Source organism: Mustelus asterias, unplaced genomic scaffold (genome assembly GCF_964213995.1).
Source record: "Mustelus asterias unplaced genomic scaffold, sMusAst1.hap1.1 HAP1_SCAFFOLD_3869, whole genome shotgun sequence".
Taxonomy (NCBI): domain Eukaryota; kingdom Metazoa; phylum Chordata; class Chondrichthyes; order Carcharhiniformes; family Triakidae; genus Mustelus; species Mustelus asterias.
The window spans coordinates 1-26,640 of NW_027593814.1; the positions used below are offsets into that span (position 1 = coordinate 1).

The window sequence follows — 26,640 nt, forward strand, 5'->3', positions numbered from 1 at the left end:
AGAGAGAGAGAGAGACCGACCCCCGCGCAGAGAGAGAGAGAGAGACCGACCCCGCGCAGAGAGAGAGAGAGAGAGAGACCGACCCCCCGCAGAGAGAGAGAGAGACCGACCCCCGCGCAGAGAGAGAGAGAGAGAGAGACCGACCCCCGCGCCAGAGAGAGAGAGAGAGAGAGACCGACCCCCGCGCAGAGAGAGAGAGAGAGAGACCGACCCCCGCGCAGAGAGAGAGAGAGAGAGACCGACCCCCGCGCAGAGAGAGAGAGAGAGACCGACCCCCGCGCAGAGAGAGAGAGAGACCGACCCCCGCGCAGAGAGAGAGAGAGAGAGAGAGACCGACCCCCGCGCAAGAGAGAGAGAGAGAGAGACCGACCCCCGCGCAGAGAGAGAGAGAGAGAGACCGACCCCCGCGCAGGAGAGAGAGAGAGAGACCGACCCCCGCGCAGAGAGAGAGAGAGAGACCGACCCCCGCGCAGAGAGAGAGAGAGAGACCGACCCCCGCGCAGAGAGAGAGAGAGAGAGAGACCGACCCCCGCGCAGAGAGAGAGAGAGAGAGAGACCGACCCCCGCGCAGAGAGAGAGAGAGAGAGAGACCGACCCCCGCGCAGAGAGAGAGAGAGAGAGAGACCGACCCCCGCGCAGAGAGAGAGAGAGAGAGAGACCGACCCCCGCGCAGAGAGAGAGAGAGAGAGACCGACCCCCGCGCAAGAGAGAGAGAGAGAGACCGACCCCCGCGCAGGAGAGAGAGAGAGAGAGAGACCGACCCCCGCGCGAGAGAGAGAGAGAGAGAGACCGACCCCGACGCAGAGAGAGAGAGAGAGAGACCGACCCCCGCGCAAGAGAGAGAGAGAGAGAGACCGACCCCCGCGCAGAGAGAGAGAGAGAGAGACCGACCCCCGCGCAGAGAGAGAGAGAAGGAGAGACCGACCCCCGCGCAAGAGAGAGAGAGAGAGACCGACCCCCGCGCAGAGAGAGAGAGAGAGAGACCGACCCCCGCGCAGAGAGAGAGAGAGAGAGACCGACCCCCGCGCAGAGAGAGAGAGAGAGAGACCGACCCCCGCGCAGAGAGAGAGAGAGAGAGACCGACCCCCGCGCAGAGAGAGAGAGAGAGAGACCGACCCCCGCGCAGAGAGAGAGAGAGAGAGACCGACCCCCGCGCAGAGAGAGAGAGAGAGAGAGACCGACCCCCGCGCAGAGAGAGAGAGAGAGACCGACCCCCGCGCAGAGAGAGAGAGAGAGACCCCCGCGCAGAGAGAGAGAGAGAGAGACCGACCCCCGCGCAGAGAGAGAGAGAGAGAGACCGACCCCCGCGCAAGAGAGAGAGAGAGAGACCGACCCCCGCGCAGAGAGAGAGAGAGAGAGACCGACCCCCGCGCAGAGAGAGAGAGAGAGAGAGACCGACCCCCGCGCAGAGAGAGAGAGAGAGAGAGACCGACCCCCGCGCAGAGAGAGAGAGAGAGACCGACCCCCGCGCAGAGAGAGAGAGAGAGACCGACCCCCGCGCAGAGAGAGAGAGAGAGACCGACCCCCGCGCAGAGAGAGAGAGAGAGAGACCGACCCCCGCGCAGAGAGAGAGAGAGAGAGACCGACCCCCGCGCAGAGAGAGAGAGAGACCGACCCCCGCGCAGAGAGAGAGAGAGAGACCGACCCCCGCGCAGAGAGAGAGAGAGAGAGACCGACCCCCGCGCAGAGAGAGAGAGAGAGAGACCGACCCCCGCGCAGAGAGAGAGAGAGAGAGACCGACCCCCGCGCAGAGAGAGAGAGAGAGAGACCGACCCCCGCGCAGAGAGAGAGAGAGAGAGACCGACCCCCGCGCAGAGAGAGAGAGAGAGAGACCGACCCCCGCGCAGAGAGAGAGAGAGAGAGACCGACCCCCGCGCAGAGAGAGAGAGAGAGAGACCGACCCCCGCGCAGAGAGAGAGAGAGAGAGACCGACCCCCGCGCAGAGAGAGAGAGAGAGAGACCGACCCCCGCGCAGAGAGAGAGAGAGAGAGACCGACCCCCGCGCAGAGAGAGAGAGAGAGACCGACCCCCGCGCAGAGAGAGAGAGAGAGAGACCGACCCCCGCGCAGAGAGAGAGAGAGAGAGAGACCGACCCCCGCGCAGAGAGAGAGAGAGAGACCGACCCCCCGCGCAGAGAGAGAGAGAGAGACCGACCCCCGCGCAGAGAGAGAGAGAGAGAGACCGACCCCCGCGCAGAGAGAGAGAGAGAGAGACCGACCCCCGCGCAGAGAGAGAGAGAGAGAGACCGACCCCCGCGCAGAGAGAGAGAGAGAGAGACCGACCCCCGCGCAGAGAGAGAGAGAGAGAGACCGACCCCCGCGCAGAGAGAGAGAGAGAGACCGACCCCCGCGCAGAGAGAGAGAGAGAGAGACCGACCCCCGCGCAGAGAGAGAGAGAGAGAGACCGACCCCCGCGCAGAGAGAGAGAGAGAGAGACCGACCCCCGCGCAGAGAGAGAGAGAGAGAGACCGACCCCCGCGCAGAGAGAGAGAGAGAGAGACCGACCCCCGCGCAGAGAGAGAGAGAGACCGACCCCCGCGCAGGAGAGAGAGAGAGAGACCGACCCCCGCGCAGAGAGAGAGAGAGAGAGACCGACCCCCGCGCAGAGAGAGAGAGAGAGAGACCGACCCCCGCGCAGAGAGAGAGAGAGAGAGAGACCGACCCCCGCGCAGAGAGAGAGAGAGAGAGACCGACCCCCGCGCAGAGAGAGAGAGAGAGAGACCGACCCCGCGCAGAGAGAGAGAGACGACCCAAGAGAGAGAGAGAGACCGACCCCCGCGCAGAGAGAGAGAGAGAGAGACCGACCCCCGCGCAGAGAGAGAGAGAGAGAGAGACCGACCCCCGCGCAGAGAGAGAGAGAGAGAGAGACCCCCGCGCAGAGAGAGAGAGAGACCGACCCCCGCGCAGAGAGAGAGAGAGAGAGACCGACCCCCGCGCAGAGAGAGGAGAGAGAGAGACCGACCCCCGCGCAGAGAAGAGAGAGAGAGAGAGAGACCGACCCCCGCGCAGAGAGAGAGAGAGAGACCGACCCCGCGCAGAGAGGAGAGAGAGAGAGAGACCGACCCCCGCGCAGAGAGAGAGAGAGAGAGACCGACCCCCGCGCAGAGAGAGAGAGAGAGACCGACCCCCGCGCAGAGAGAGAGAGAGAGAGACCGACCCCCGCGCAGAGAGAGAGAGAGAGACCGACCCCCGCGCAGAGAGAGAGAGAGACCGACCCCCGCGCAGAGAGAGAGAGAGAGAGACCGACCCCCGCGCAGAGAGAGAGAGACCCCCGCGCAGAGAGAGAGAGAGAGAGACCCCCGCGCAGAGAGAGAGAGAGAGAGACCGACCCCCGCGCAAGAGAGAGAGAGAGAGACCCCCGCGCAGAGAGAGAGAGAGAGAGACCGACCCCCGCGCAGAGAGAGAGAGAGAGAGACCGACCCCCGCGCAGAGAGAGAGAGAGAGAGACCGACCCCCGCGCAGAGAGAGAGAGAGAGAGACCGACCCCCGCGCAGAGAGAGAGAGAGAGACCGACCCCCGCGCAGAGAGAGAGAGAGAGAGACCGACCCCCGCGCAGAGAGAGAGAGAGAGAGACCGACCCCCGCGCAGAGAGAGAGAGAGAGAGACCCCCGCGCAGAGAGAGAGAGAGAGAGAGACCGACCCCCGCGCAGAGAGAGAGAGAGACCGACCCCCGCGCAGAGAGAGAGAGAGAGAGAGACCGACCCCCGCGCAGAGAGAGAGAGAGACCCCCGCGCAGAGAGAGAGAGAGAGAGACCGACCCCCGCGCAGAGAGAGAGAGAGAGACCCCCGCGCAGAGAGAGAGAGAGAGAGACCGACCCCCGCGCAGAGAGAGAGAGAGAGAGACCGACCCCCGCGCAGAGAGAGAGAGAGAGAGACCGACCCCCGCGCAGAGAGAGAGAGAGAGAGAGACCGACCCCCGCGCAGAGAGAGAGAGAGAGAGACCGACCCCCGCGCAGAGAGAGAGAGAGAGACCCCCGCGCAGAGAGAGAGAGAGAGACCCCCGCGCAGAGAGAGAGAGAGAGAGAGACCGACCCCCGCGCAGAGAGAGAGAGAGAGACCGACCCCCGCGCAGAGAGAGAGAGAGACCGACCCCCGCGCAGAGAGAGAGAGAGACCGACCCCCGCGCAGAGAGAGAGAGAGAGAGACCGACCCCCGCGCAGAGAGAGAGAGAGAGAGACCGACCCCCGCGCAGAGAGAGAGAGAGAGAGAGAGAGACCGACCCCCGCGCAGAGAGAGAGAGACCGACCCCCGCGCAGAGAGAGAGAGAGAGAGAGAGACCGACCCCCGCGCAGAGAGAGAGAGAGAGAGACCGACCCCCGCGCAGAGAGAGAGAGAGAGAGACCGACCCCCGCGCAGAGAGAGAGAGAGAGAGACCGACCCCCGCGCAGAGAGAGAGAGAGAGAGAGACCGACCCCGCGCAGAGAGAGAGAGAGAGACCGACCCCCGCGCAGAGAGAGAGAGAGAGAGAGAGACCGACCCCGCGCAGAGAGAGAGAGAGAGACCGACCCCCGCGCAGAGAGAGAGAGAGAGAGAGACCGACCCCCGCGCAGAGAGAGAGAGAGACCGACCCCCGCGCAGAGAGAGAGAGAGACCGACCCCCGCGCAGAGAGAGAGAGAGAGAGACCGACCCCCGCGCAGAGAGAGAGAGAGAGAGACCGACCCCCGCGCAGAGAGAGAGAGAGAGAGACCGACCCCCGCGCAGAGAGAGAGAGAGAGAGAGACCGACCCCCGCGCAGAGAGAGAGAGAGAGAGAGACCGACCCCCGCGCAGAGAGAGAGAGAGAGACCGACCCCCGCGCAGAGAGAGAGAGAGAGAGACCGACCCCCGCGCAGAGAGAGAGAGAGAGAGAGACCGACCCCCGCGCAGAGAGAGAGAGAGAGAGAGACCGACCCCCGCGCAGAGAGAGAGAGAGAGAGAGAGAGAGACCGACCCCCGCGCAGAGAGAGAGAGAGACCGACCCCCGCGCAGAGAGAGAGAGAGACCGACCCCCGCGCAGAGAGAGAGAGAGAGAGAGACCGACCCCCGCGCAGAGAGAGAGAGAGAGAGAGACCGACCCCCGCGCAGAGAGAGAGAGAGAGAGACCGACCCCCGCGCAGAGAGAGAGAGAGACCGACCCCCGCGCAGAGAGAGAGAGAGAGAGACCGACCCCCGCGCAGAGAGAGAGAGAGAGAGAGAGACCGACCCCCGCGCAGAGAGAGAGAGACCGACCCCCGCGCAGAGAGAGAGAGAGAGAGACCGACCCCCGCGCAGAGAGAGAGAGAGAGAGAGAGACCGAGCCCCGCGCAGAGAGAGAGAGAGAGAGACCGACCCCCGCGCAGAGAGAGAGAGAGAGACCGAACCCGCGCAGAGAGAGAGAGAGAGACCGACCCCCGCGCAGAGAGAGAGAGAGAGAGACCGACCCCCGCGCAGAGAGAGAGAGAGACCGACCCCCGCGCAGAGAGAGAGAGAGAGAGACCGACCCCCGCGCAGAGAGAGAGAGAGACCGACCCCGCGCAGAGAGAGAGAGAGAGAGAGAGACCGACCCCCGCGCAGAGAGAGAGAGAGAGAGAGACCGACCCCCGCGCAGAGAGAGAGAGAGAGAGAGAGACCGACCCCCGCGCAGAGAGAGAGAGAGAGAGAGACCGACCCCCGCGCAGAGAGAGAGAGACCGAACCCGCGCAGAGAGAGAGAGAGAGACCCCCGCGCAGAGAGAGAGAGACCGACCCCCGCGCAGAGAGAGAGACCGACCCCCGCGCAGAGAGAGAGAGACCGACCCCCGCGCAGAGAGAGAGAGAGAGACCGACCCCCCGCGCAGAGAGAGAGAGAGAGACCGACCCCCGCGCAGAGAGAGAGAGAGAGACCGACCCCCGCGCAGAGAGAGAGAGAGACCCCCGCGCAGAGAGAGAGAGACCCCCGCGCAGAGAGAGAGAGACCCCCGCGCAGAGAGAGAGAGACCCCCGCGCAGAGAGAGAGAGACCCCCGCGCAGAGAGAGAGAGACCCCCGCGCAGAGAGAGAGAGAGACCCCCGCAGAGAGAGAGAGAGAGACCCCCGCAGAGAGAGAGAAAGAGAGAGAGACCCCCGCAGAGAGAGAGAGAGAGAGACACCCCCGCAGAGAGAGAGAGAGAGAGAGAGAGAGACACTCCCGCAGAGAGAGAGAGAGAGAGAGAGAGACACTCCCGCAGAGAGAGAGAGAGAGACCCCCGCAGAGAGAGAGAAAGAGAGAGACACCCCCGCAGAGAGAGAGAGAGAGAGAGACACTCCCGCAGAGAGAGAGAGACCCCCGCAGAGAGAGAGAAAGAGAGAGACACCCCCGCAGAGAGAGAGAGAGAGAGAGAGAGAGACACTCCCGCAGAGAGAGAGAGAGAGAGAGAGAGAGACCCCCGCAGACAGAGAGAGACCCCCGCAGAGAGAGAGAGAGAGACCCCCGCAGACAGAGAGAGACCCCCCCAGAGAGAGAGAGAGAGAGAGAGAGAGAGACCCCCGCAGAGAGAGAGAGAGAGAGAGAGAGACCCCCGTAGAGAGAGGGGGAGGGTGAGAGAGACCCCCGTAGAAAGGAGGGGGAGGGAGCGAGAGACCCCCGTAGAGAGAGGGGGAGGGACCCCTCTAGAGAGGGAGAGAGAGCGATCCCCTCATCGCTGACCCTCCCACAGCACGGCGCGCCCTCTGCCCTCCAACGTAACTGCGCCATTAGGGAGGGGGCTCCCCATGTCCCAGCGACAGTGATGATCTTGCGATGTGTTCACGGCAGCCTCCACTGTTCCTCAGAGGTGATACAGCTCCCCTAATGGTCCAAGCTCCTGGCCCACCCGAGGCTGGCGGCATATGTCAACCGGGAAGGATTTCGCTGGCTCCACATCCCACTGAGCCACTGACAGATCGATCCAGGACAATGCAGCCCCACTCGACCGGCACACTAACCACCATTCACTCCCTCTCACGCTGACAGACAGCGGCAGCCGAGTGGACCATCCAGACACTCCAGCCACGCGCCAAGGCTGCTTTGACAGCAGCTTGCAAACCCGCCAGCTCTACCATCTAGAAGGACAAGGGCCGCACAGTGGGTTAGCGCTGCTGCCTCACAGCGCCAGGGTCCTGGGTTCGATTCCCGCCTTGGGTCACTGTCTGTGCGGAGTCTGCACGTTCTCCCCGTGTCTGCGTGGGTTTCCTCCGGGTGCTCCGGTTTCCTCCCACAGTCTGGAAGCTGTGCTAAATTCTCCCTCAGTGCAGCGAGGAGCTGATTCGTCAGCAGATTATGGGAAGATGTAAAAACAGGGTTGTTGTGATGGGTGATTTTAACTCCCCCATCGTAGACTGGGATTTCTGTCGTGCCAGGGGTTTGACGGGGCAGAGTTTGTTCAGTGTGTCCAAGATTGTCCAACTCGGGATGGGCTCCGTTAGACCTGGTTCTGGGAAACGAGCCCGGACAGGTGATTGATGTCTCAGTGGGCGACCATTCTGGGAACAGTGATCTATAAGTTTATAAGTTTCATAATCCTTGTAGAAAAGGATAGAAGTCGTCCCAGAGTGAAAGTACTAAACTGGGGGAAGGCTGACTACAACAGTATTGGGCAGGAGCTCGGGAATGTAGACTGGGGGCGGCTGTTTGAGGGTAAATCCACATCCAATATGTGGGAGTCTTTTAAAAGTCAGTTGTTAACAATTCAGGACATCTATGTCCCTGTAAAAATGAAGGATAAAGATGGCAAGATTCGAGAGCCGTGGATGACAAAAGAGATTGTGAGCTGAGTGAACAAGGAGGGGGCAGACAAATTTCCGGAAATTGAAAGCGGATAAGGCTCTTGAGGAATACAAAGACAGCAGGAAAGAGCTTAAACAGGGACTTGGGAGGACAAAAAGCAGGCCATGAAATGTCCTTGGCAGGCAGGATTAAGGAGAATCCCAAGGCTTTTTATGGGTATATAAGGAAGAAGAGGGTAACTCAGGAAAGGGTAGGTCCACTCAGGGGTGGTGGAGGGAATTTGTGTGTGGAGCCAGATGAGGTGGGGGAGGTCCTTAACGAGTACCTTGCATCAGTATTCACAAAGGAGAAGGATGTGGTGGATGGGGAGTGTAGAAAGGAGATGTTGACATTCTAGGACATGTTGAGATAAAAAGGGAGGAGGTATTAGAGGTTTTGAAAAACATTAAGGTGGACAAGTCCCCAGGGCCAGAGAGGGTGTATCCCAGAATACTGAGAGAGGCGAGGGAAGAAATTGCTGAGGCCTTGACCAAAATCTTTATCCTCTTTAGTCTCAGGCGAGGTACCAGAGGATTGAGAGTAGCTGACATTGTTCCTCTGTTTCAGAAGGGCAGAAGAGAGAATCTGGGAAATTACAGCCTGTGAGCCTTACATCAGTGGTGGGGAAATTATTGGAGAAGATTCTTGGGGACAGGATGTATTCACATCTGGAAGAGAATAGGCTTATTAGCTTTAGGCAGCATGGTTTTGTGAAGGGGAGGTCGTGTCTCACAAACTTGATTGAATTCTTTGAGGAAGTGACAAGAAAAATTGTCCAGGGCCGGGCAGTGGATGTTGTAAACATGGATTTTAGTAAAGCCTTCAATAAGGTTCCTCATGGCAGGCTGATGCAGAAGGTGAAGTCATAGGGATCCGAGTTAAGCTGGTAAAATGGATATAAAACTGGCTTGGGCATAGAAAGCAGAGAGTAGCAGTGGAAAGGTACTTTACTAATTGGAGGGCTGTGACAGGCAGTGTTCCACAAGGATCCGTGCTGGGGCCTCTGTCGTTGGTAATATATATAAATGATTTGGAGGAAAATGCAGGTAGTCTGATTAGTAAATTTGCAGATGATACAAAAATTGGGGAAGTAGCAGATAGTGAGGAGGATTGTCAGAGGATGCAGCAGGATATAAATCATCTGGAGACCTGGGCCGAAGATGGAATTTAACCCGGAGAGGGTGCACAGTGGCACAGTGATTAGCAATGCTGCCTCACAGCACCAGGGACCCGGTTTCAATTCCAGCCTTGGGTGACTGTATGGAGTTTTCACGTTCTCCCCGTGTCTGTGTGGGGTTCCTCCGGGTGCTCCAGTTTCCTCCCACTGTCCCAAAGATGTATGGGTTAGGTTGATTGGCCATGCTAAATTGCCCCTTTGTGTCAAGGGAATTAACAGGGTAAATATGTGGGGTTGTGGGGATAGGGCCTGAGTGGGACTGTTGTCAAGTGCAGGCTCGATGGGCCAAATGGCCTCCTTCTGCATGTGGGGATTCTATGAAATGTGAGATGATGCGATTTGGAAGGTCTACTGCAGAAGCAAAGTTTACAGTAAATGGTAGAACCTGTAGAAATATTAGCATACAGAGGGATCTAGGTGTGCAGATCCACGGTTCCCTGAAGGTGGCAACTCAGGTGGTCAAGAAGGTGTATGGCACGCTGGCCTTCATCGGTCGGGGCATTGAGTACAGGAATTGGAAAATCATGCTGCAGCTGGATAAGACTTTGGTTCGGCTGCATTTGGAGTATTGTGTACAATTCTAGTTGTCGCATTACTGGAAGGATGTTGATGCATTGGAAAGGGTGCAGAAAAGATTTCCCAGGATGTTGCCTGGGGTTTGAAGGATATGGACTATGAAGAAAGTTTGAACAAACTTGGATTGTTTTCATTGGAGCATTGGAGGGTGAGGGGGACCTGATAGAGGTTTACAAGATTATGACAGGCTTGGATAGAGTGGATAGTCAGAGTCTTTTTCCCAGGGTCAAAGGGCCAATTACTCGGGGGCGTAGGTTGAAGGTGAGAGGGGGAAAGTTTAAAAGAGATGTAAGGGGCAAGTTTTTCTCACACGGGGTGGTGAATGCCTGGGACGCTTTGTCAGAGGAAGTGGTGGAAGCAGATTCTACGTTCAAGAGGCATCTGGATAGATACTTGAATAGGCAGGGAATAGAGGGATATGGACCACGTAGAGGCAAGATAATAGAAAGGCAACTGTGTGGGCACAGACTTGGTGGGCCGAAGGGCCTGTTCCTGTGCTGTACTGTTCTTTGTACCCAAATAGGCGGCACAGGATGGTGTTTTGGGGATTTTCACAGTTACTTCATTGCAGTGTTAATGTAAGCCTACTTGTAATAAACTAAGGGGCAGCAGATACCTGGGAACACCACCACCTGGAGGTTCCCTCTCCGAGCCACTCACCATCCCGACTGGGAAATATATCGGCCGTTCCTTCACTGTGACTGGGGTCAAAATCCCGGACCTCCCTCCCGAACAGTGCCATGGGTGCACCTGCACCCCACGGGGACTGCAGCGGGTTGGAGAAGGTGGCTCACCCACCGCCCTCTCGAGGGGAAGGGGGGTCCCGCCAGCATCGTCTCCTGACACTAATGAGGCTTCCCTCTCTCCGAGACAGAAATGCGAGGGTCTGCTGCCGCCAGAATTCCGCTCGTTTGCCGTGGACCCCCAGATCACCTCCTTCGAGGTCCTCCAACACATTCTGATTCGAGCGTTCGATTTGAGTGGGTGAGTATATCGCGGGTGTCTGCGATCGGCAGAGACTGTGCAAAGGTGATTCCCGAGGATGTTGCCGGGACTACTGGGGCCTGAGTTATAGGGAGCGGTTGGCCAGGATGGGACTTTATTCCAAGATAAAAGCAAAACACTGCGGATGCTGGAATCTGAAACAAAAGCAGAAAACGCTGGAAAATCTCAGCAGGTCTGACAGCACCTGTGGAGAGAGAATAGAGCCAACGTTTCGAGTCTGGATAACCCTCTGTCAGAGCCCTCCGGGACCTTATTCCTTGGGGTGTAGGAGAATGAGGGGTGACCTTACTGAGGTGGATAAAATCACGAGGGACAGAGATAGGATGAAAGCGCAGAATCTTTTACCCAGGGAAGGGGAATTGAAAACTAGAGGACAGAGGTTAAAGGTGAGAGGGGAAAGATTGGAAAGGGAACTGAGGGGAAAGGGCTCGAGGGATATGGGCCAAGCTGGGAGGGCAGCATGGAGCGGTTGTGCCAAAGGGCCTGGTTCCATGCTCTGTGGCACAGAGCAGATCCAGTCGTGACCTTTCCCCTCAACTGAAGACTGGGGGAGAATGTGGGATTCGCTCCCACGGGGAGTGGGGAGAATGTGGGACTCGCTCCCACGGGGAGTGGGGAGAATGTGGGATTCGCTCCCACGGGGAGTGGGGGAGAATGTGGGACTCGCTCCCACAGGGAGAGTGGGGGAGAATGTGGGATTCGCTCCCACGGGGAGTGGGGGAGAATGTGGGACTCGCTCCCACGGGGAGTGGGGGAGAATGTGGGACTTGCTCCCACGGGGAGTGGGGGAGAATGTGGGACTCGCTCCCACGGGGAGTGGGGGAGAATGTGGGACTCGCTCCCACGGGGAGTGGGAGAGAATGTGGGACTCGCTCCCACGGGGAGTGGGGGAGAATGTGGGACTCGCTCCCACGGGGAGTGGGGAGAATGTGGGACTCGCTCCCACGGGGAGTGGGGGAGAATGTGGGACTCGCTCCCACGGGGAGTGGGGGAGAATGTGGGACTCGCTCCCACGGGGAGTAGGGGAGAATGTGGGACTCGCTCCCACGGGGAATGGGGGAGAATGTGGGACTCGCTCCCATGGGGAGTGGGGGAGAATGTGGGACTCGCTCCCACGGGGAGTGGGGAGAATGTGGGACTCGTTCCCACGGGGAGTAGGGGAGAATGTGGGACTCGCTCCCATGGGGAGTGGGGGAGAATGTGGGACTCGCTCCCACGGGGAGTGGGGGAGAATGTGCGGCGCTCCCTCAGCACTGACCCTCCCACAGTGCGACGCTCCCTCAGCACTGACCCTCCCACAGTGCGGCGCTCCCTCAGCCCTGACCCTCCCACAGTGCGGCGCTCACTCAGCACTGACCCTCCCACAGTGCGGCGCTCCCTCAGCACTGACCCTCCCACAGTGCGGCGCTCACTCAGCACTGACCCTCCCACAGTGCGGTGCTCCCTCAGCACTGACCCTCCCACAGTGCGGTGCTCCCTCAGCACTGACCCTCCCACAGTGCGGCGCTCCCTCAGCACTGACCCTCCCACAGTGCGGTGCTCCCTCAGCACTGACCCTCCCACAGTGCGGCGCTCCCTCAGCACTGTCCCTCCCACAGTGCGGCGTTCCTTCAGCACTGACCCTCCCACAATGCGGCGCTCCCTCAGCACTGACCCTCCCACAGTGCGGCGCTCCCTCAGCACTGACCCTGCCACAGTGCGGCGCTCCCTCAGCACTGACCCTCCCACAGTGCAGCGCTCCCTCAGCACTGACCCTCTCACAGTACGGCGTTCCCTCGGCACTGACCCTCCCTCAGTGCGGCGCTCCCTCAGCACTGACCCTCCCACAGTGCAGCGTTCCCTCGGCACTGACCCTCCCACAGTGCGGCGCTCCCTCGGCACTGACCCTCCCACAGTGAGGCGGTCCCTCAGCACTGACCCTCCCACACTGCGGCGCACCCTCAGCACTGACCCTCCCGCAGTGCGGCGCTCCCTCAGCACTGACCCTCCCGCAGTGCGGCGCTTCCTCAGCACTGACCCTCCCACAGTGCGGCGCTCCCTCAGCACTGACCCTCCCACAGTGCGGCGCTCCCTCAGCGCTGACCCTCCCACAGTGCGGCGCAGAATGTGGGACTCGCTCCCACGGGTTGTGGGGGAAAATGTGGGACCCGCTCCCATGGGGAGTGGGGGAGAATGTGGGACTCGCTCCCACAAGGATTCGGGGTTAATGTGGGACTTGCTCCCTCGGGGAGGGATGGAAATGTGGGACTCGCTCCCATGCAGGAGAATGTGGGTCTCACTCCCACAGGGAGTGGGACACAATGTGGGACTCGCTCCCACGGGGAGAGTGGGGAGAATCTGGGCCTCGCTCCCAAAGGGAGTTGGGGGTGAATGTGGAATTCGCTCCCACAGGGAATGGGAGAGAATGTGCGGCGCTCCCTCAGCACTGACCCTCCCACAGTGCGGTGCTCCCTCAGCACTGACCCTCCCACAGTGCGGCGCTCCCTCAGCACTGACCCTCCCACAGTGCGGCGCTCCCTCAGCACTGACCCTCCCACAGTGCGGCGCTCCCTCAGCACTGACCCTCCCACTGTGCGGCGCTCCCTCAGCACTGACCCTCCCACAGTGCGGCGTTCCCTCGGCACTGACCCTCCCACAGTGCGGCGCTCCCTCAGCACTGACCCTCCCACAGTGCAGCGCTCCCTCAGCACTGACCCTCTCACAGTGCGGCGTTCCCTCGGCACTGACCCTCCCACAGTGCGGCGCTCCCTCGGCACTGACCCTCCCACAGTGAGGCGGTCCCTCAGCACTGACCCTCCCACACTGCGACACTCCCTCAGCACTGACCCTCCCACACTGCGGCGCTCCCTCAGCACTGACCCTTCCACAGTGCGGCGCTCCCTCAGCGCTGACCCTCCCACAGTGCGGCGCTCCCTCAGCGCTGACCCTCCCACAGTGCGGTGCTCCCTCAGCACTGACCCTCCCACACTGCGGCGCTCCCTCAGCACTGACCCTTCCACAGTGCGGCGCTCCCTCAGCGCTGACCCTCCCACAGTGCGGCGCTCCCTCAGCGCTGACCCTCCCACAGTGCGGCGCTCCCTCAGCACTGACCCTCCCGCAGTGCGGCGCTCCCTCAGCACTGACCCTCCCGCAGTGCGGCGCTCCCTCAGCACTGACCCTCCCACAGTGCGGCGCTCCCTCAGCACTGACCCTCCCACAGTGCGGCGCTCCCTCAGCGCTGACCCTCCCACAGTGCGGCGCTCCCTCAGCGCTGACCCTCCCACAGTGCGGCGCTCCCTCAGCGCTGACCCTCCCGCAGTGCGGCGCTCCCTCAGCACTGACCCTCCCGCAGTGCGATGCTCCCTCAGCACTGACCCTCCCACAGTGCGGCGCTCCCTCAGCACTGACCCTCCCACAGTGCGGCGCTCCCTCAGCGCTGACCCTCCCACAGTGCGGCGCTCCCTCAGCGCTGACCCTCCCACAGTGCGGCGCTCCCTCAGCACTGACCCTCCCACAGTGCGGCACGCCCTCAGCACTGACCCTCCCACAGTGCGGCGCTCCCTCAGCACTGACCCTCCCACAGTGCGGCGCTCCCTCAGCACTGACCCTCCCACAGTCTGGCACGTCCTCAGCACTGACCCTCCCACAGTGCGGCGCTCCCTCAGCACTGACCCTCCCACAGTGCGGCGCTCCCTCAGCACTGACCCTCCCACAGTCTGGCACGTCCTCAGCACTGACCCTCCCGCAGTGCGGCGCTCCCTCAGCGCTGACCCTCCCACAGTGTGGCAAGGAATGTAAACAGGGTAGATAAGGAATGTAAACAGGGTAAGAGGGAGGTTAGACGAGTGATGGAGAAGGGAAGTGCTCAGGCTGAAGGTCTGAGATGTGTCTATTTTAATGCCAGGAGTGTAGTGAATAAAGTGGATGAGCTTAGAGCGTGGATTGCTGCTTCGAATTGTGATGTGGTGGCCATTACGGAGACTTGGATGTCTCAGGGACAGGACTGGGTGCTTCAGGTGCCGGGTTTTAGATGTTTCAGGAAGGACAGGGAGGGAGGCAAGAGAGGGGGGGGAGTGGCACTGTTGATCAGGGATAGTGTCACGGCTGTAGAGAAGGTGGACGCCGTGGAGGGATTGACTACGGAGTCTCTGTGGGTGGAGGTTAGGAACAGGAAGGGGTCGGTAACGTTGCTGGGTGTTTTCTATAGGCCGCCCAATAGTAACAGAGATGTTGAGGAGCAGATGGGGAAACAGATCCTGGAGAGATGTAGGAATAACAGAGTTGTCGTGATGGGAGATTTTAATTTCCCAAACATAGATTGGAATATCCCTAGGGCTAGGGGTTTGGATGGAGAGGAGTTTGTTAGGTGTGTCCAGGAGAGTTTCCTGACACAGTATGTGGATAAGCCTACTAGAGGAGAGGCTGTACTTGATCTGGTGCTGGCTAATGAACCTGGACAGGTGGAGGATCTCTCGGTGGGTGAGCATCTTGGGGATAGCGATCATAATTCTATCTCCTTCACGATAGCATTGGAAAGAGATAGGATCAGGCAGGCTAGGAAAGTGTTTCTCTGGAGTAAAGGGAAATACAGTGTCATCAGGGAGGAAATTAGACGGGTAAATTGGAAGGAGGCATTCTTGGGGAAAAGTACCGAAGGAAAGTGGAGGATTTTCAAGGAATGTTTGTCTGGAGCTCTGCATGACAACGTTCCGATGAGACAGGGGGGTGTTGGTAGGGTACGGGAACCGTGGTGCACGAAGGTTGTGATGAACCTGGTGAATAAGAAAAGAGAGGCGTACAGAAGGTTCAGAGAGCTAGGAGGTGTTAAGGATTTAGAGGAGTATATGGGATGTAGGAAGGAGCTTAAGAAGGAAATTAGGAGAGCGAGAAGGGGTCATGAGAAGGCCTTGGCGGGTAAGATTAAGGAGAATCCCAAGGCTTTCTACAAATATGTCAAGAGTAAAAGGATGAGATGTGAAGGCATAGGACCCTTAAAAGGTGAAGGGGGAAAAGTTTGTGCGGAACCGTTAGAAATGGCGGAGCTGCTTAATGAATACTTTACCTCGGTATTCACGGTGGAAAGGGATCTGGGTGGTTGTACTGCTGGTTTGCGGTGGACAGAAAGGATCGAGCATGTGGACATAAAGAAAGAGGATGTGTTGGAACTATTGAATGGCATCAAGGTTGGTAAGTCGCCGGGACCGGATGGGATGTACCCCAGGTTACTGTGGGAGGCGAGGGAGGAGATTGCGGAGCCTTTGGCGATGATCTTTGCATCGTCGATGGAGACGGGAGAGGTTCCGGAGGATTGGAGGATTGCAGATGTGGTCCCTATATTCAAGAAAGGGAACAGGGACAGCCCGGGAAATTACCGACCGGTGAGTCTAACCTCAGTGGTTGGTAAGTTGATGGAGAGGATCCTGAGAGACAGGATTTATGATCATCTAGAGAAGTTTAGTATGATCAAAAGTAGTCAGCACGGCTTTGTCAAGGGCAGGTCGTGCCTTACGAGCCTGGTTGAGTTCTTTGAAAATGTGACCAAACACATTGACGAAGGAAGAGCGGTGGATGTGGTCTATATGGACTTCAGCAAGGCGTTCGATAAGGCCCCCCATGCAAGACTTCTTGAGAAAGTGAGAGGGCATGGGATCCAAGGGGCTGTTGCCTTGTGGATCCAGAACTGGCTTGCCTGCAGAAGGCAGAGAGTGGCTGTGGAGGGGTCTTTCTCTGCATGGAGGTCAGTGACCAGTGGAGTGCCCCAGGGATCTGTTCTGGGACCCTTGCTGTTTGTCATTTTCATAAATGACCTGGATGAGGAAGTGGAGGGATGGGTTGGTAAGTTTGCTGACGACACCAAGGTAGGTGGTGTTGTGGATAGTTTGGAGGGATGTCAGAAGTTGCAGCGAGACATAGATAGAATGCAAGACTGGGCGGAGAAGTGGCAGATGGACTTCAACCCGGATAAGTGTGTGGTGATCCATTTTGGCAGATCCAATGGGATGAAGCAGCAGTATAATATGAAGGGTACCATTCTTAGCAGTGTAGAGGATCAGAAGGACCTTGGGGTCCGGGTCCATAGGACTCTTAAATCGGCCTCGCAGGTGGAGGATGCAGTCAAGAAGGCATACGGCGTACTGGCCTTCATTAATCGAGGGATTGAGTTTAGGAGTCGGGAGATAATGCTGCAGCTTTATAGGACCCTGATTAGACCCCACTTGGAGTACTGCGCGCAGTTCTGGTCACCTCATTACAGGAAAGATGTTGAAGCCATTGAAAGGGTGCAGAGGAGATTTACAAGGATGTTGCCTGGATTGGGGGGCATGCCTTATGAGGATAGGTTGAGGGAGCTTGGTCTCTTCTCCCTGGAGAGACGAAGGATGAGAGGTGACCTGATAGAGGTTTACAAGATGTTGAGAGGTCTGGATAGGGTAGACTCTGAGAGGCTATTTCCAAGGGCTGAAATGGTTGCTACGAGAGGACACAGGTTTAAGGTGCTGGGGGGTAGGTACAGAGGAGATGTCAGGGGTAAGTTTTTCACTCAGAGGGTGGTGGGTGAGTGGAATCGGCTGACGTCGGTGGTGGTGGAGGCAAACTCGTTGGGGTCTTTTAAGAGACTTCTGGATGAGTACATGGGATTTAATGGGATTGAGGGCTATAGATAGGCCTAGAGGTGGGGATGTGATCGGCGCAACTTGTGGGCCGAAGGGCCTGTTTGTGCTGTGGCTTTCTATGTTCTATGTTCTATATGTCCTCAGCACTTACCCTCCCACAGTGCGGCGCTCCCCTGGCGCCGACCCTCCTGCAGTGCGGCACTCCCTCAGCGCTGACCTTCCCACAGTGCGGCGCTCCCTCAGCGCTGACCCACCCACAGTGCAGCGCTCCCTCAGCACTGACCCTCCCACAGTGCGGCACTCCCTCAGCACTGACCCTCCCACAGTGCGGCGCTCCCTCAGCACTGACCCTCCCACAGTGCGGCGCTCCCTCGGCGCCGACCCTGCCGCAGTGCGGCGCTCCCCTGGCGCCGACCCTCCTGCAGTGCGGCGCTCCCTCAGCACTGACCCTCCTGCAGTGCGGCGCTCCCTCGGCGCTGACTCTCCCGCAGTGCGGTGCTCCCTCAGCACTGACCCTCCCGCAGTGCGGCGCTCCCTCAGCACTGACTCTCCCGCAGTGCGGCGCTCCCTCAGCACTGACCCTCCCACAGTGCGGCGCTCCCTCAGCACTGACCCTCCCGCAGTGCGGCGCTCCCTCAGCACTGACCCTCCCACAGTGCGGCGCTCTCTCAGCACTGACCCTCCCACAGTGCGGCGCTCCCTCGGCACTGACCCTCCCACAGTGCGGCGCTCCCTCGGCACTGACCCTCCCACAGTGCGACGCTCCCTCAGCACCGACCCTCCCGCAGTGCGGCGCTCCCTCAGCACTGACCCTCCCACAGTGCGGCGCTCCCTCAGCACTGACCCTCCCACAGTGCGGCGCTCCCTCAGCACTGACCCTCCCACAGTGCGACGCTCCCTCAGCACTGACCCTCCCACAGTGCGGCGCTCCCTCGGTGCTGACCCTCCCTCAGTGCGACGCTCCCTCAGCACCGACCCTCCCGCAGTGCGGCGCTCCCTCGGCACTGACCCTCCCACAGTGCGGCGCTCCCTCGGCACTGACCCTCCCACAGTGCGGCGCTCCCTCAGCACTGACCCTCCCACAGTGCGGCGCTCCCTCAGCGCTGACCCACCCACAGTGCAGCGCTCCCTCAGCACTGACCCTCCCACAGTGCGGCACTCCCTCAGCACTGACCCTCCCACAGTGCGGCGCTCCCTCAGCACTGACCCTCCCACAGTGCGGCGCTCCCTCGGCGCCGACCCTCCCGCAGTGCGGCACTCCCCTGGCGCCGACCCTCCCGCAGTGCGGCGCTCCCTCAGCACTGACCCTCCTGCAGTGCGGCGCTCCCTCGGCGCTGACTCTCCCGCAGTGCGGTGCTTCCTCAGCACTGACCCTCCCGCAGTGCGGCGCTCCCTCAGCACTGACTCTCCCGCAGTGCGGCGCTCCCTCAGCACTGACCCTCCCACAGTGCGGCGCTCCCTCAGCACTGACCCTCCCACAGTGCGGCGCTCCCTCAGCACTGACCCTCCCACAGTGCGGCGCTCTCTCAGCACTGACCCTCCCACAGTGCGGCGCTCCCTCGGCACTGACCCTCCCACAGTGCGGCGCTCCCTCGGCACTGACCCTCCCACAGTGCGACGCTCCCTCAGCACCGACCCTCCCGCAGTGCGGCGCTCCCTCAGCACTGACCCTCCCACAGTGCGGCGCTCCCTCAGCACTGACCCTCCCACAGTGCGGCGCACCCTCAGCACTGACCCTCCCACAGTGCGACGCTCCCTCAGCACTGACCCTCCCACAGTGCGGCGCTCCCTCGGTGCTGACCCTCCCTCAGTGCGACGCTCCCTCAGCACCGACCCTCCCGCAGTGCGGCGCTCCCTCAGCACTGACCCTCCTGCAGTGCGGCGCTCCCTCGGCGCTGACTCTCCCGCAGTGCGGTGCTTCCTCAGCACTGACCCTCCCGCAGTGCGGCGCTCCCTCAGCACTGACTCTCCCGCAGTGCGGCGCTCCCTCAGCACTGACCCTCCCACAGTGCGGCGCTCCCTCAGCACTGACCCTCCCACAGTGCGGCGCTCCCTCAGCACTGACCCTCCCACAGTGCGGCGCTCTCTCAGCACTGACCCTCCCACAGTGCGGCGCTCCCTCGGCACTGACCCTCCCACAGTGCGGCGCTCCCTCGGCACTGACCCTCCCACAGTGCGACGCTCCCTCAGCACCGACCCTCCCGCAGTGCGACGCTCCCTCAGCACTGACCCTCCCGCAGTGCGGCGCTCCCTCAGCACTGACCCTCCCACAGTGCGGCGCTCCCTCAGCACTGACCCTCCCACAGTGCGGCGCTCCCTCAGCACTGACCCTCCCACAGTGCGACGCTCCCTCAGCACTGACCCTCCCACAGTGCGGCGCTCCCTCGGTGCTGACCCTCCCTCAGTGCGACGCTCCCTCAGCACCGACCCTCCCGCAGTGCGGCGCTCCCTCGGCACCGACCCTCCCACAGTGCGGCGCTCCCTCGGCACTGACCCTCCCACAGTGCGGCGCTCCCTCAGCACTGACCCTCCCACAGTGCGGCGCTCCCTTGGCGCCGCCAGGTTTAGTTTCCTGTTAGTAAATGTCTCCCTCTTTCCCGATTATTGGACAGGAAGAAGAACTTTGTGATAAGCTACCTGTCTCCGGAGCGGCCCGGCCAGGAGGTGTACCTGTCACTACAGTCAGACTGGGACCTTGACGTCGCCTTCAGTAGTCTCTCCAAAGCCCAGCTGCAGCTAAAAGTGGATATCAAGTCCTCTGAAGACAGTGAGTATCCGAGGGGTATTAGGGCCGAGTGTTCTGAGCTCGGCTGGAAGCTCCAATGTTTTTTGGAAGTTAGCCGAGACGCCAAGTTTTACATTTGATTTTGGCATTAGGGTGCGCCTGAGATGTTCCAGTCCGGGTATGATTCCAGTGACCCACTCGGGAGCTTTTATCAAACGAAGTTTGTTTAAGAAGACAGTTGAAATATAATAAAAAGAATGAGAATAACATTTACCAATAAGATTCAAACCTCATACTGTATAAATATTAACAGCGAGCTATCGATGATGTTCCAAGTCAAACAGGGCGACTCAATGGTTAGCTTAGGAAATTTGCTGTGTAAACACAGCGTTGTGACAGATTTACAATGGGAATTCCCATTGTTAGAGGTAGGTTCTTTACTCAGAGAGTAGTAAGGGCGTGGAATGCCCTGCCTGCAGCAGTAGTGGACTCGTCAACGTTGAGAGCATTCAAATGGTTATTGGATAAACATATGGATGATATTGGAATAGTGTAGATTAGAGGGGCTTTAGATTGGTTCCACTGGTCGGCGCAACATCGAGGGCCGAAGGGCCTGTACTGTGCTGTAATGTTCTATGTTCTAACCCCGCACTGTGACAGATTTACAATGGGAATTCCCTATGTAAACCCCGCAGTGTGACAGATTTAACATAGAACATAGAACATTACAGCGCAGTACAGGCCCGTCGGCCCTCGATGTTGCGCCGACCAGTGAAACCAATCTAAAGCCCCTCTAACCTACACCGTTCCAATATCATCCATATGTTTATCCAATAACCATTTGAATGCTCTTGATGTTGACGAGTCCACTACTGTTGCAGGCAGGGCATTCCACGCCCTTACTACTCTGAGTAAAGAACCTACCTCGAACATCTGTCCCATATCTCTCACCCCTCAATTTAAAGCTATGTCCCCTCGTGCTAGCCATCACCATCCGAAGAAAAAGACTCTCACTATCCACCCTATCTAATCCTCTGATCATCTTGTATGCCTCTATTAAGTCACCTCTTAACCTTCTTCTCTCTAACGAAAACAACCTCAAGTCCCTCAGCCTTTCCTCATACGATTTTCCCACCATACCAGGCAACATCCTGGTAAATCTCCTCTGCACCCTTTCCAACACTTCCACATCTTTCCTATAATACGGCGACCAGAACTGTACGCAATACTCCAAATGCGGCCGCACCAGAGTTTTGTACAGTTGCAACATGACCTCCTGGCTCTGAAACTCAATCCCTCTACCAATAAAAGCTAACACACCATACGCCTTTTTAACAACCCTATCAACCTGTGTGACAACTTTCAGGGATCTATGCACATGGACACCCAGATCCCTCTGTTCATCCACACTACCAAGTATCTTACCATTAGCCCAGTACTCTGTATTCCTGTTACTCCTTCCAAAGTGAATCACCTCACACTTTTCCGCATTAAACTCCATTTGCCACCTCTCAGCCCAGCTCTGCAGCTTATCTATGTCCCTCTGTAACTTGCCACTTCCCTCCGCACTGTCTACAACTCCACCGACTTTAGTGTCATCCGCAAACTTACTAATCCATTACAATGGGAATTCCCTATGTAAACCCACACTGTGACAGATTTACAAAGGGAATTCCCTATGTAAACCCGCACTGTGACAGATTTACAATGGGAATTCCCTATGTAAACCCGCACTGTGACAGATTTACAATGGGAATTCCCTATGTAAACCCGCTCTGTGACAGATTTACAATGGGAATTCCCTATGTAAACCCGCTCTGTGACAGATTTACAATGGGAATTCCCGACTTAAATCCACACTGTGACAGATTTAGAATTGGAATTCCCTACGCAAACACGTCATACTCCCGCCTCCCCACTTCCCCGCAGAGATTTCACCCAGGCAACCACACTCATGAGGGGGTCTGGATTGAGTAAATGGCGAGGAACTCTGGTGCGGTGGCACAATGGTTGGCACTGCTGCCTCACAGCGCCAGGGACCTGGGTTCAATTCCCGGCTTGGATCACTGTGCGGAGTCTGCACATTCTCCCAGTCACTGCATGGGTTTCCTGCGTGTGCTCGGGTTTCCTCCCACAGTCCGAAAGATGTGCAGGTTAGGTGGATTGGCTATGGGAAATGTGTGGGGTTAACGGGATAGGGCGGGGAGTGAGCTTGGGTAAGATGATCTGGTGGAGTGTTGGTGTAGAATCGATGGGCTGAATGGCGGCCTCCTGCATCATAGGGATTCTGTTCCATCAAACAAGACCCACAAACATATTAACTTCACTGGACTTAGCACAGAAAGCGAGTATGTTCACGTGATGCTGGATATCGCAGCTCTGAAATGGCCCTTTGCATTAAATCTCCGAGGCTGCCCAGACCTGAACCTTCCAGCAACCCCCTCCAGAGAGACAGTGCTGTCCCCCACCTAAACCGAGAGAGAGACAGTGCCTGTCCCCCACCTAAACCGAGAGAGAGAGACAGTGCCTGTCCCCCACCTAAACCGAGAGAGAGAGACAGTGCCTGTCCCCCACCTAAACTGAGAGAGAGACAATGCCTGTCCCCCACCTAAACCGAGAGAGAGAGAGACAGTGCCTGTCCCCACCTAAACCGAGAGAGAGAGAGACAGTGCCTGTCCCCCACCTAAACCGAGAGAGAGAGACAGTGCCTGTCCCCCACCTAAACCGAGAGAGAGACAGTGCCTGTCCCCCACCTAAACCGAGAGAGAGAGAGACAGTGCCTGTCCCCCAACTAAACCGAGAGAGAGAGACAGTGCCTGTCCCCCACCTAAACCGAGAGAGAGACAGTGCCTGTCCCCCACCTAAACCGAGAGAGAGAGAGACAGTGCCTGTCCCCACCTAAACCGAGAGAGAGAGAGACAGTGCCTGTCCCCCACCTAAACCGAGAGAGAGAGAGACAGTGCCTGTCCCCCACCTAAACCGAGAGAGAGACAGTGCCTGTCCCCCACCTAAACCGAGAGAGAGAGAGACAGTGCCTGTCCCCCACCTTAACCGAGAGAGAGAGAGACAGTGCCTGTCCCCCACCTAAACCGAGAGAGAGACAGTGCCTGTCCCCCACCTAAACCGAGAGAGAGAGAGACAGTGCCTGTCCCCCACCTAAACCGAGAGAGAGACAGTGCCTGTCCCCCACCTAAACCGAGAGAGAGAGAGACAGTGCCTGTCCCCCACCTTAACCGAGAGAGAGAGAGAGAGACAGTGCCTGTCCCCCACCTAAACCGAGAGAGAGACAGTGCCTGTCCCCCACCTAAACCGAGAGAGAGACAGTGCCTGTCCCCCACCTTAACCGAGAGAGAGAGAGACAGTGCCTGTCCCCCACCTAAACCGAGAGAGAGAGAGAGACAGTGCCTGTCCCCCACCTAAACCGAGAGAGAGACAGTGCCTGTCCCCCACCTAAACCGAGAGAGAGACAGTGCCTGTCCCCCACCTAAACCGAGAGAGAGACAGTGCCTGTCCCCCACCTTAACCGAGAGAGAGAGAGACAGTGCCTGTCCCCCACCTAAACCGAGAGAGAGAGAGAGACAGTGCCTGTCCCCCACCTAAACCGAGAGAGAGAGAGACAGTGCCTGTCCCCCACCTAAACCGAGAGAGAGAGAGACAGTGCCTGTCCCCCACCTTAACCGAGAGAGAGAGAGACAGTGCCTGTCCCCCACCTTAACCGAGAGAGAGAGAGACAGTGCCTGTCCCCCACCTAAACCGAGAGAGAGAGAGACAGTGCCTGTCCCCCACCTTAACCGAGAGAGAGAGAGACAGTGCCTGTCCCCCACCGAAACCGAGAGAGAGAGAGAGAGAGACAGTGCCTGTCCCCCACCTAAACCGAGAGAGAGAGAGACAGTGCCTGTCCCCCACCTTAACCGAGAGAGAGAGAGACAGTGCCTGTCCCCCACCGAAACCGAGAGAGACAGTGCCTGTCCCCCACCTAAACCGAGAGAGAGAGAGAGACAGTGCCTGTCCCCCACCTAAACCGAGAGAGAGACAGTGCCTGCCCCCCACCTAAACCGAGAGAGAGAGAGACAGTGCCTGTCCCCACCTAAACCGAGAGAGAGAGAGACAGTGCCTGTCCCCCACCTAAACCGAGAGAGAGAGAGACAGTGCCTGTCCCCCACCTAAACCGAGAGAGAGACAGTGCCTGTCCCCCACCTAAACCGAGAGAGAGAGAGACAGTGCCTGTCCCCCACCTTAACCGAGAGAGAGAGAGACAGTGCCTGTCCCCCACCTAAACCGAGAGAGAGAGAGACAGTGCCTGTCCCCCACCTAAACCGAGAGAGAGAGAGACAGTGCCTGTCCCCCACCTAAACCGAGAGAGAGACAGTGCCTGTCCCCCACCTAAACCGAGAGAGAGAGAGACAGTGCCTGTCCCCCACCTTAACCGAGAGAGAGAGAGAGAGACAGTGCCTGTCCCCCACCTAAACCGAGAGAGAGACAGTGCCTGTCCCCCACCTAAACCGAGAGAGAGACAGTGCCTGTCCCCCACCTTAACCGAGAGAGAGAGAGACAGTGCCTGTCCCCCACCTAAACCGTGAGAGAGAGAGACAGTGCCTGTCCCCCACCTAAACCGAGAGAGAGACAGTGCCTGTCCCCCACCTAAACCGAGAGAGAGACAGTGCCTGTCCCCCACCTAAACCGAGAGAGAGACAGTGCCTGTCCCCCACCTTAACCGAGAGAGAGAGAGACAGTGCCTGTCCCCCACCTAAACCGAGAGAGAGAGAGAGAGACAGTGCCTGTCCCCCACCTAAACCGAGAGAGAGAGAGACAGTGCCTGTCCCCCACCTAAACCGAGAGAGAGAGAGACAGTGCCTGTCCCCCACCTTAACCGAGAGAGAGAGAGACAGTGCCTGTCCCCCACCTTAACCGAGAGAGAGAGAGACAGTGCCTGTCCCCCACCTAAACCGAGAGAGAGAGAGACAGTGCCTGTCCCCCACCTTAACCGAGAGAGAGAGAGACAGTGCCTGTCCCCCACCTAAACCGAGAGAGAGAGAGACAGTGCCTGTCCCCCACCTTAACCGAGAGAGAGAGAGACAGTGCCTGTCCCCCACCGAAACCGAGAGAGAGAGAGAGACAGTGCCTGTCCCCCACCTAAACCGAGAGAGAGAGAGAGACAGTGCCTGTCCCCCACCTAAACCGAGAGAGAGACAGTGCCTGTCCCCCACCTAAACCGAGAGAGAGAGAGAGACAGTGCCTGTCCCCCACCTAAACCGAGAGAGAGAGAGAGACAGTGCCTGTCCCCCACCTAAACCGAGAGAGAGACAGTGCCTGTCCCCCACCTAAACCGAGAGAGAGACGGTGCCTGTCCCCCACCTAAACCGAGAGAGAGACAGTGCCTGTCCCCCACCTAAACCGAGAGAGAGACAGTGCCTGTCCCCCACCTAAACCGAGAGAGAGAGAGAGACAGTGCCTGTCCCCTACCTAAACCGAGAGAGAGACAGTGCCTGTCCCCCACCTAAACCGAGAGAGAGAGACACGATGCCTTCCTTAGTCAAATATCGCTGGGCTGTTGCTCTGGTGGCGAGTGCGGCGACGGTTGGTGACGGGAGTGGCAGGGGGCGGGTGGAGCGAATGGGGGAGGGTGCGGCGGGGGGGGAGATGCAGACAGATTGCTCAGATGATGTTTTCCGAGATCGATGTTTGCTGTCGGTGCTGAGGAGGATCTGACGTAACGATCTGACAATTCCCCCTCCCCCCTCACCCGTTCCTCCCCCTCTCCCGCTCCCCCCTCACCCGTTCCTCCCGTCCTCGCGCTCCCCCCTCCTCCCGCTCCCCCCTCCTCCCGCTCCCCCCTCCTCCCGCTCCCCCCTCCTCCCGCTCCCCCCTCCTCCCGCTCCCCCCTCCTCCCGCTCCCCCCTCCTCCCGCTCCCCCCTCCTCCCGCTCCCCCCTCCTCCCGCTCCCCCCTCCTCCCGCTCCCCCCTCCTCCCGCTCCCCCCTCCTCCCGCTCCCCCCTCCTCCCGCTCCCCCCTCCTCCCGCTCCCCCCTCCTCCCGCTCCCCCCCTCCTCCCGCTCCCCCCTCCTCCCGCTCCCCCCTCCTCCCGCTCCCCCCTCCTCCGCTCCCCCCTCCTCCCGCTCCCCCCTCCTCCCGCTCCCCCCTCCTCCCGCTCCCCCCTCCTCCCGCTCCCCCCTCCTCCCGCTCCCCCCTCCTCCCGCTCCCCCCTCCTCCCGCTCCCCCCTCCTCCCGCTCCCCCCTCCTCCCGCTCCCCCCTCCTCCCGCTCCCCCCTCCTCCCGCTCCCCCCTCCTCCCGCTCCCCCCTCCTCCCGCTCCCCCCTCCTCCCGCTCCCCCCTCCTCCCGCTCCCCCCTCCTCCCGCTCCCCCCTCCTCCCGCTCCCCCCTCCTCCCGCTCCCCCCTCCTCCCGCTCCCCCCTCCTCCCGCTCCCCCCTCCTCCCGCTCCCCCCTCCTCCCGCTCCCCCCTCCTCCCGCTCCCCCCTCCTCCCCGCTCCCCCCTCCTCCCGCTCCCCCCTCCTCCCGCTCCCCCCTCCTCCCGCTCCCCCCTCCTCCCGCTCCCCCCTCCTCCCGCTCCCCCCTCCTCCCGCTCCCCCCTCCTCCCGCTCCCCCCTCCTCCCGCTCCCCCCTCCTCCCGCTCCCCCCTCCTCCCGCTCCCCCCTCCTCCCGCTCCCCCCTCCTCCCGCTCCCCCCTCCTCCCGCTCCCCCCTCCTCCCGCTCCCCCCTACTCCCGCTCCCCCCTACTCCCGCTCCCCCCTACTCCCGCTCCCCCCTACTCCCGCTCCCCCCTACTCCCGCTCCCCCCTCCTCCCCGCCTCCTCCCCCTCCTCCCGCCTCCTCCCCCTCCTCCCCGCCTCCT

General features: G+C 59.9%; 1 protein-coding gene across 1 annotated transcript; it reads left to right on the forward strand.

The window, feature by feature from the left end:
- Positions 1-6,532: 6,532 nt before the first annotated feature.
- Positions 6,533-19,930, forward strand: LOC144490825 (TBC1 domain family member 25-like). The gene is made up of 3 exons (XM_078208522.1): positions 6,533-6,746; positions 10,345-10,454; positions 19,678-19,930. Exons 1-3 carry the CDS (start codon positions 6,702-6,704, stop codon positions 19,928-19,930), a joined length of 408 nt encoding a protein of 135 aa, XP_078064648.1. The 5' UTR covers positions 6,533-6,701.
- The last annotated feature ends 6,710 nt before the right edge of the window (positions 19,931-26,640 follow it).

Excerpts from the sequence above, each read along its gene's own strand:
- LOC144490825 (XM_078208522.1), top strand. The coding sequence starts at position 6,702 with ATGATCTTGCGATGTGTTCACGGCAGCCTCCACTGTTCCTCAGAG. Across the intron at positions 6,747-10,344 it reads GCCTCCACTGTTCCTCAGAG|AAATGCGAGGGTCTGCTGCC; the intron begins GTGATACAGCTC and ends TCTCCGAGACAG. Across the intron at positions 10,455-19,677 it reads CGAGCGTTCGATTTGAGTGG|GAAGAAGAACTTTGTGATAA; the intron begins GTGAGTATATCG and ends ATTATTGGACAG.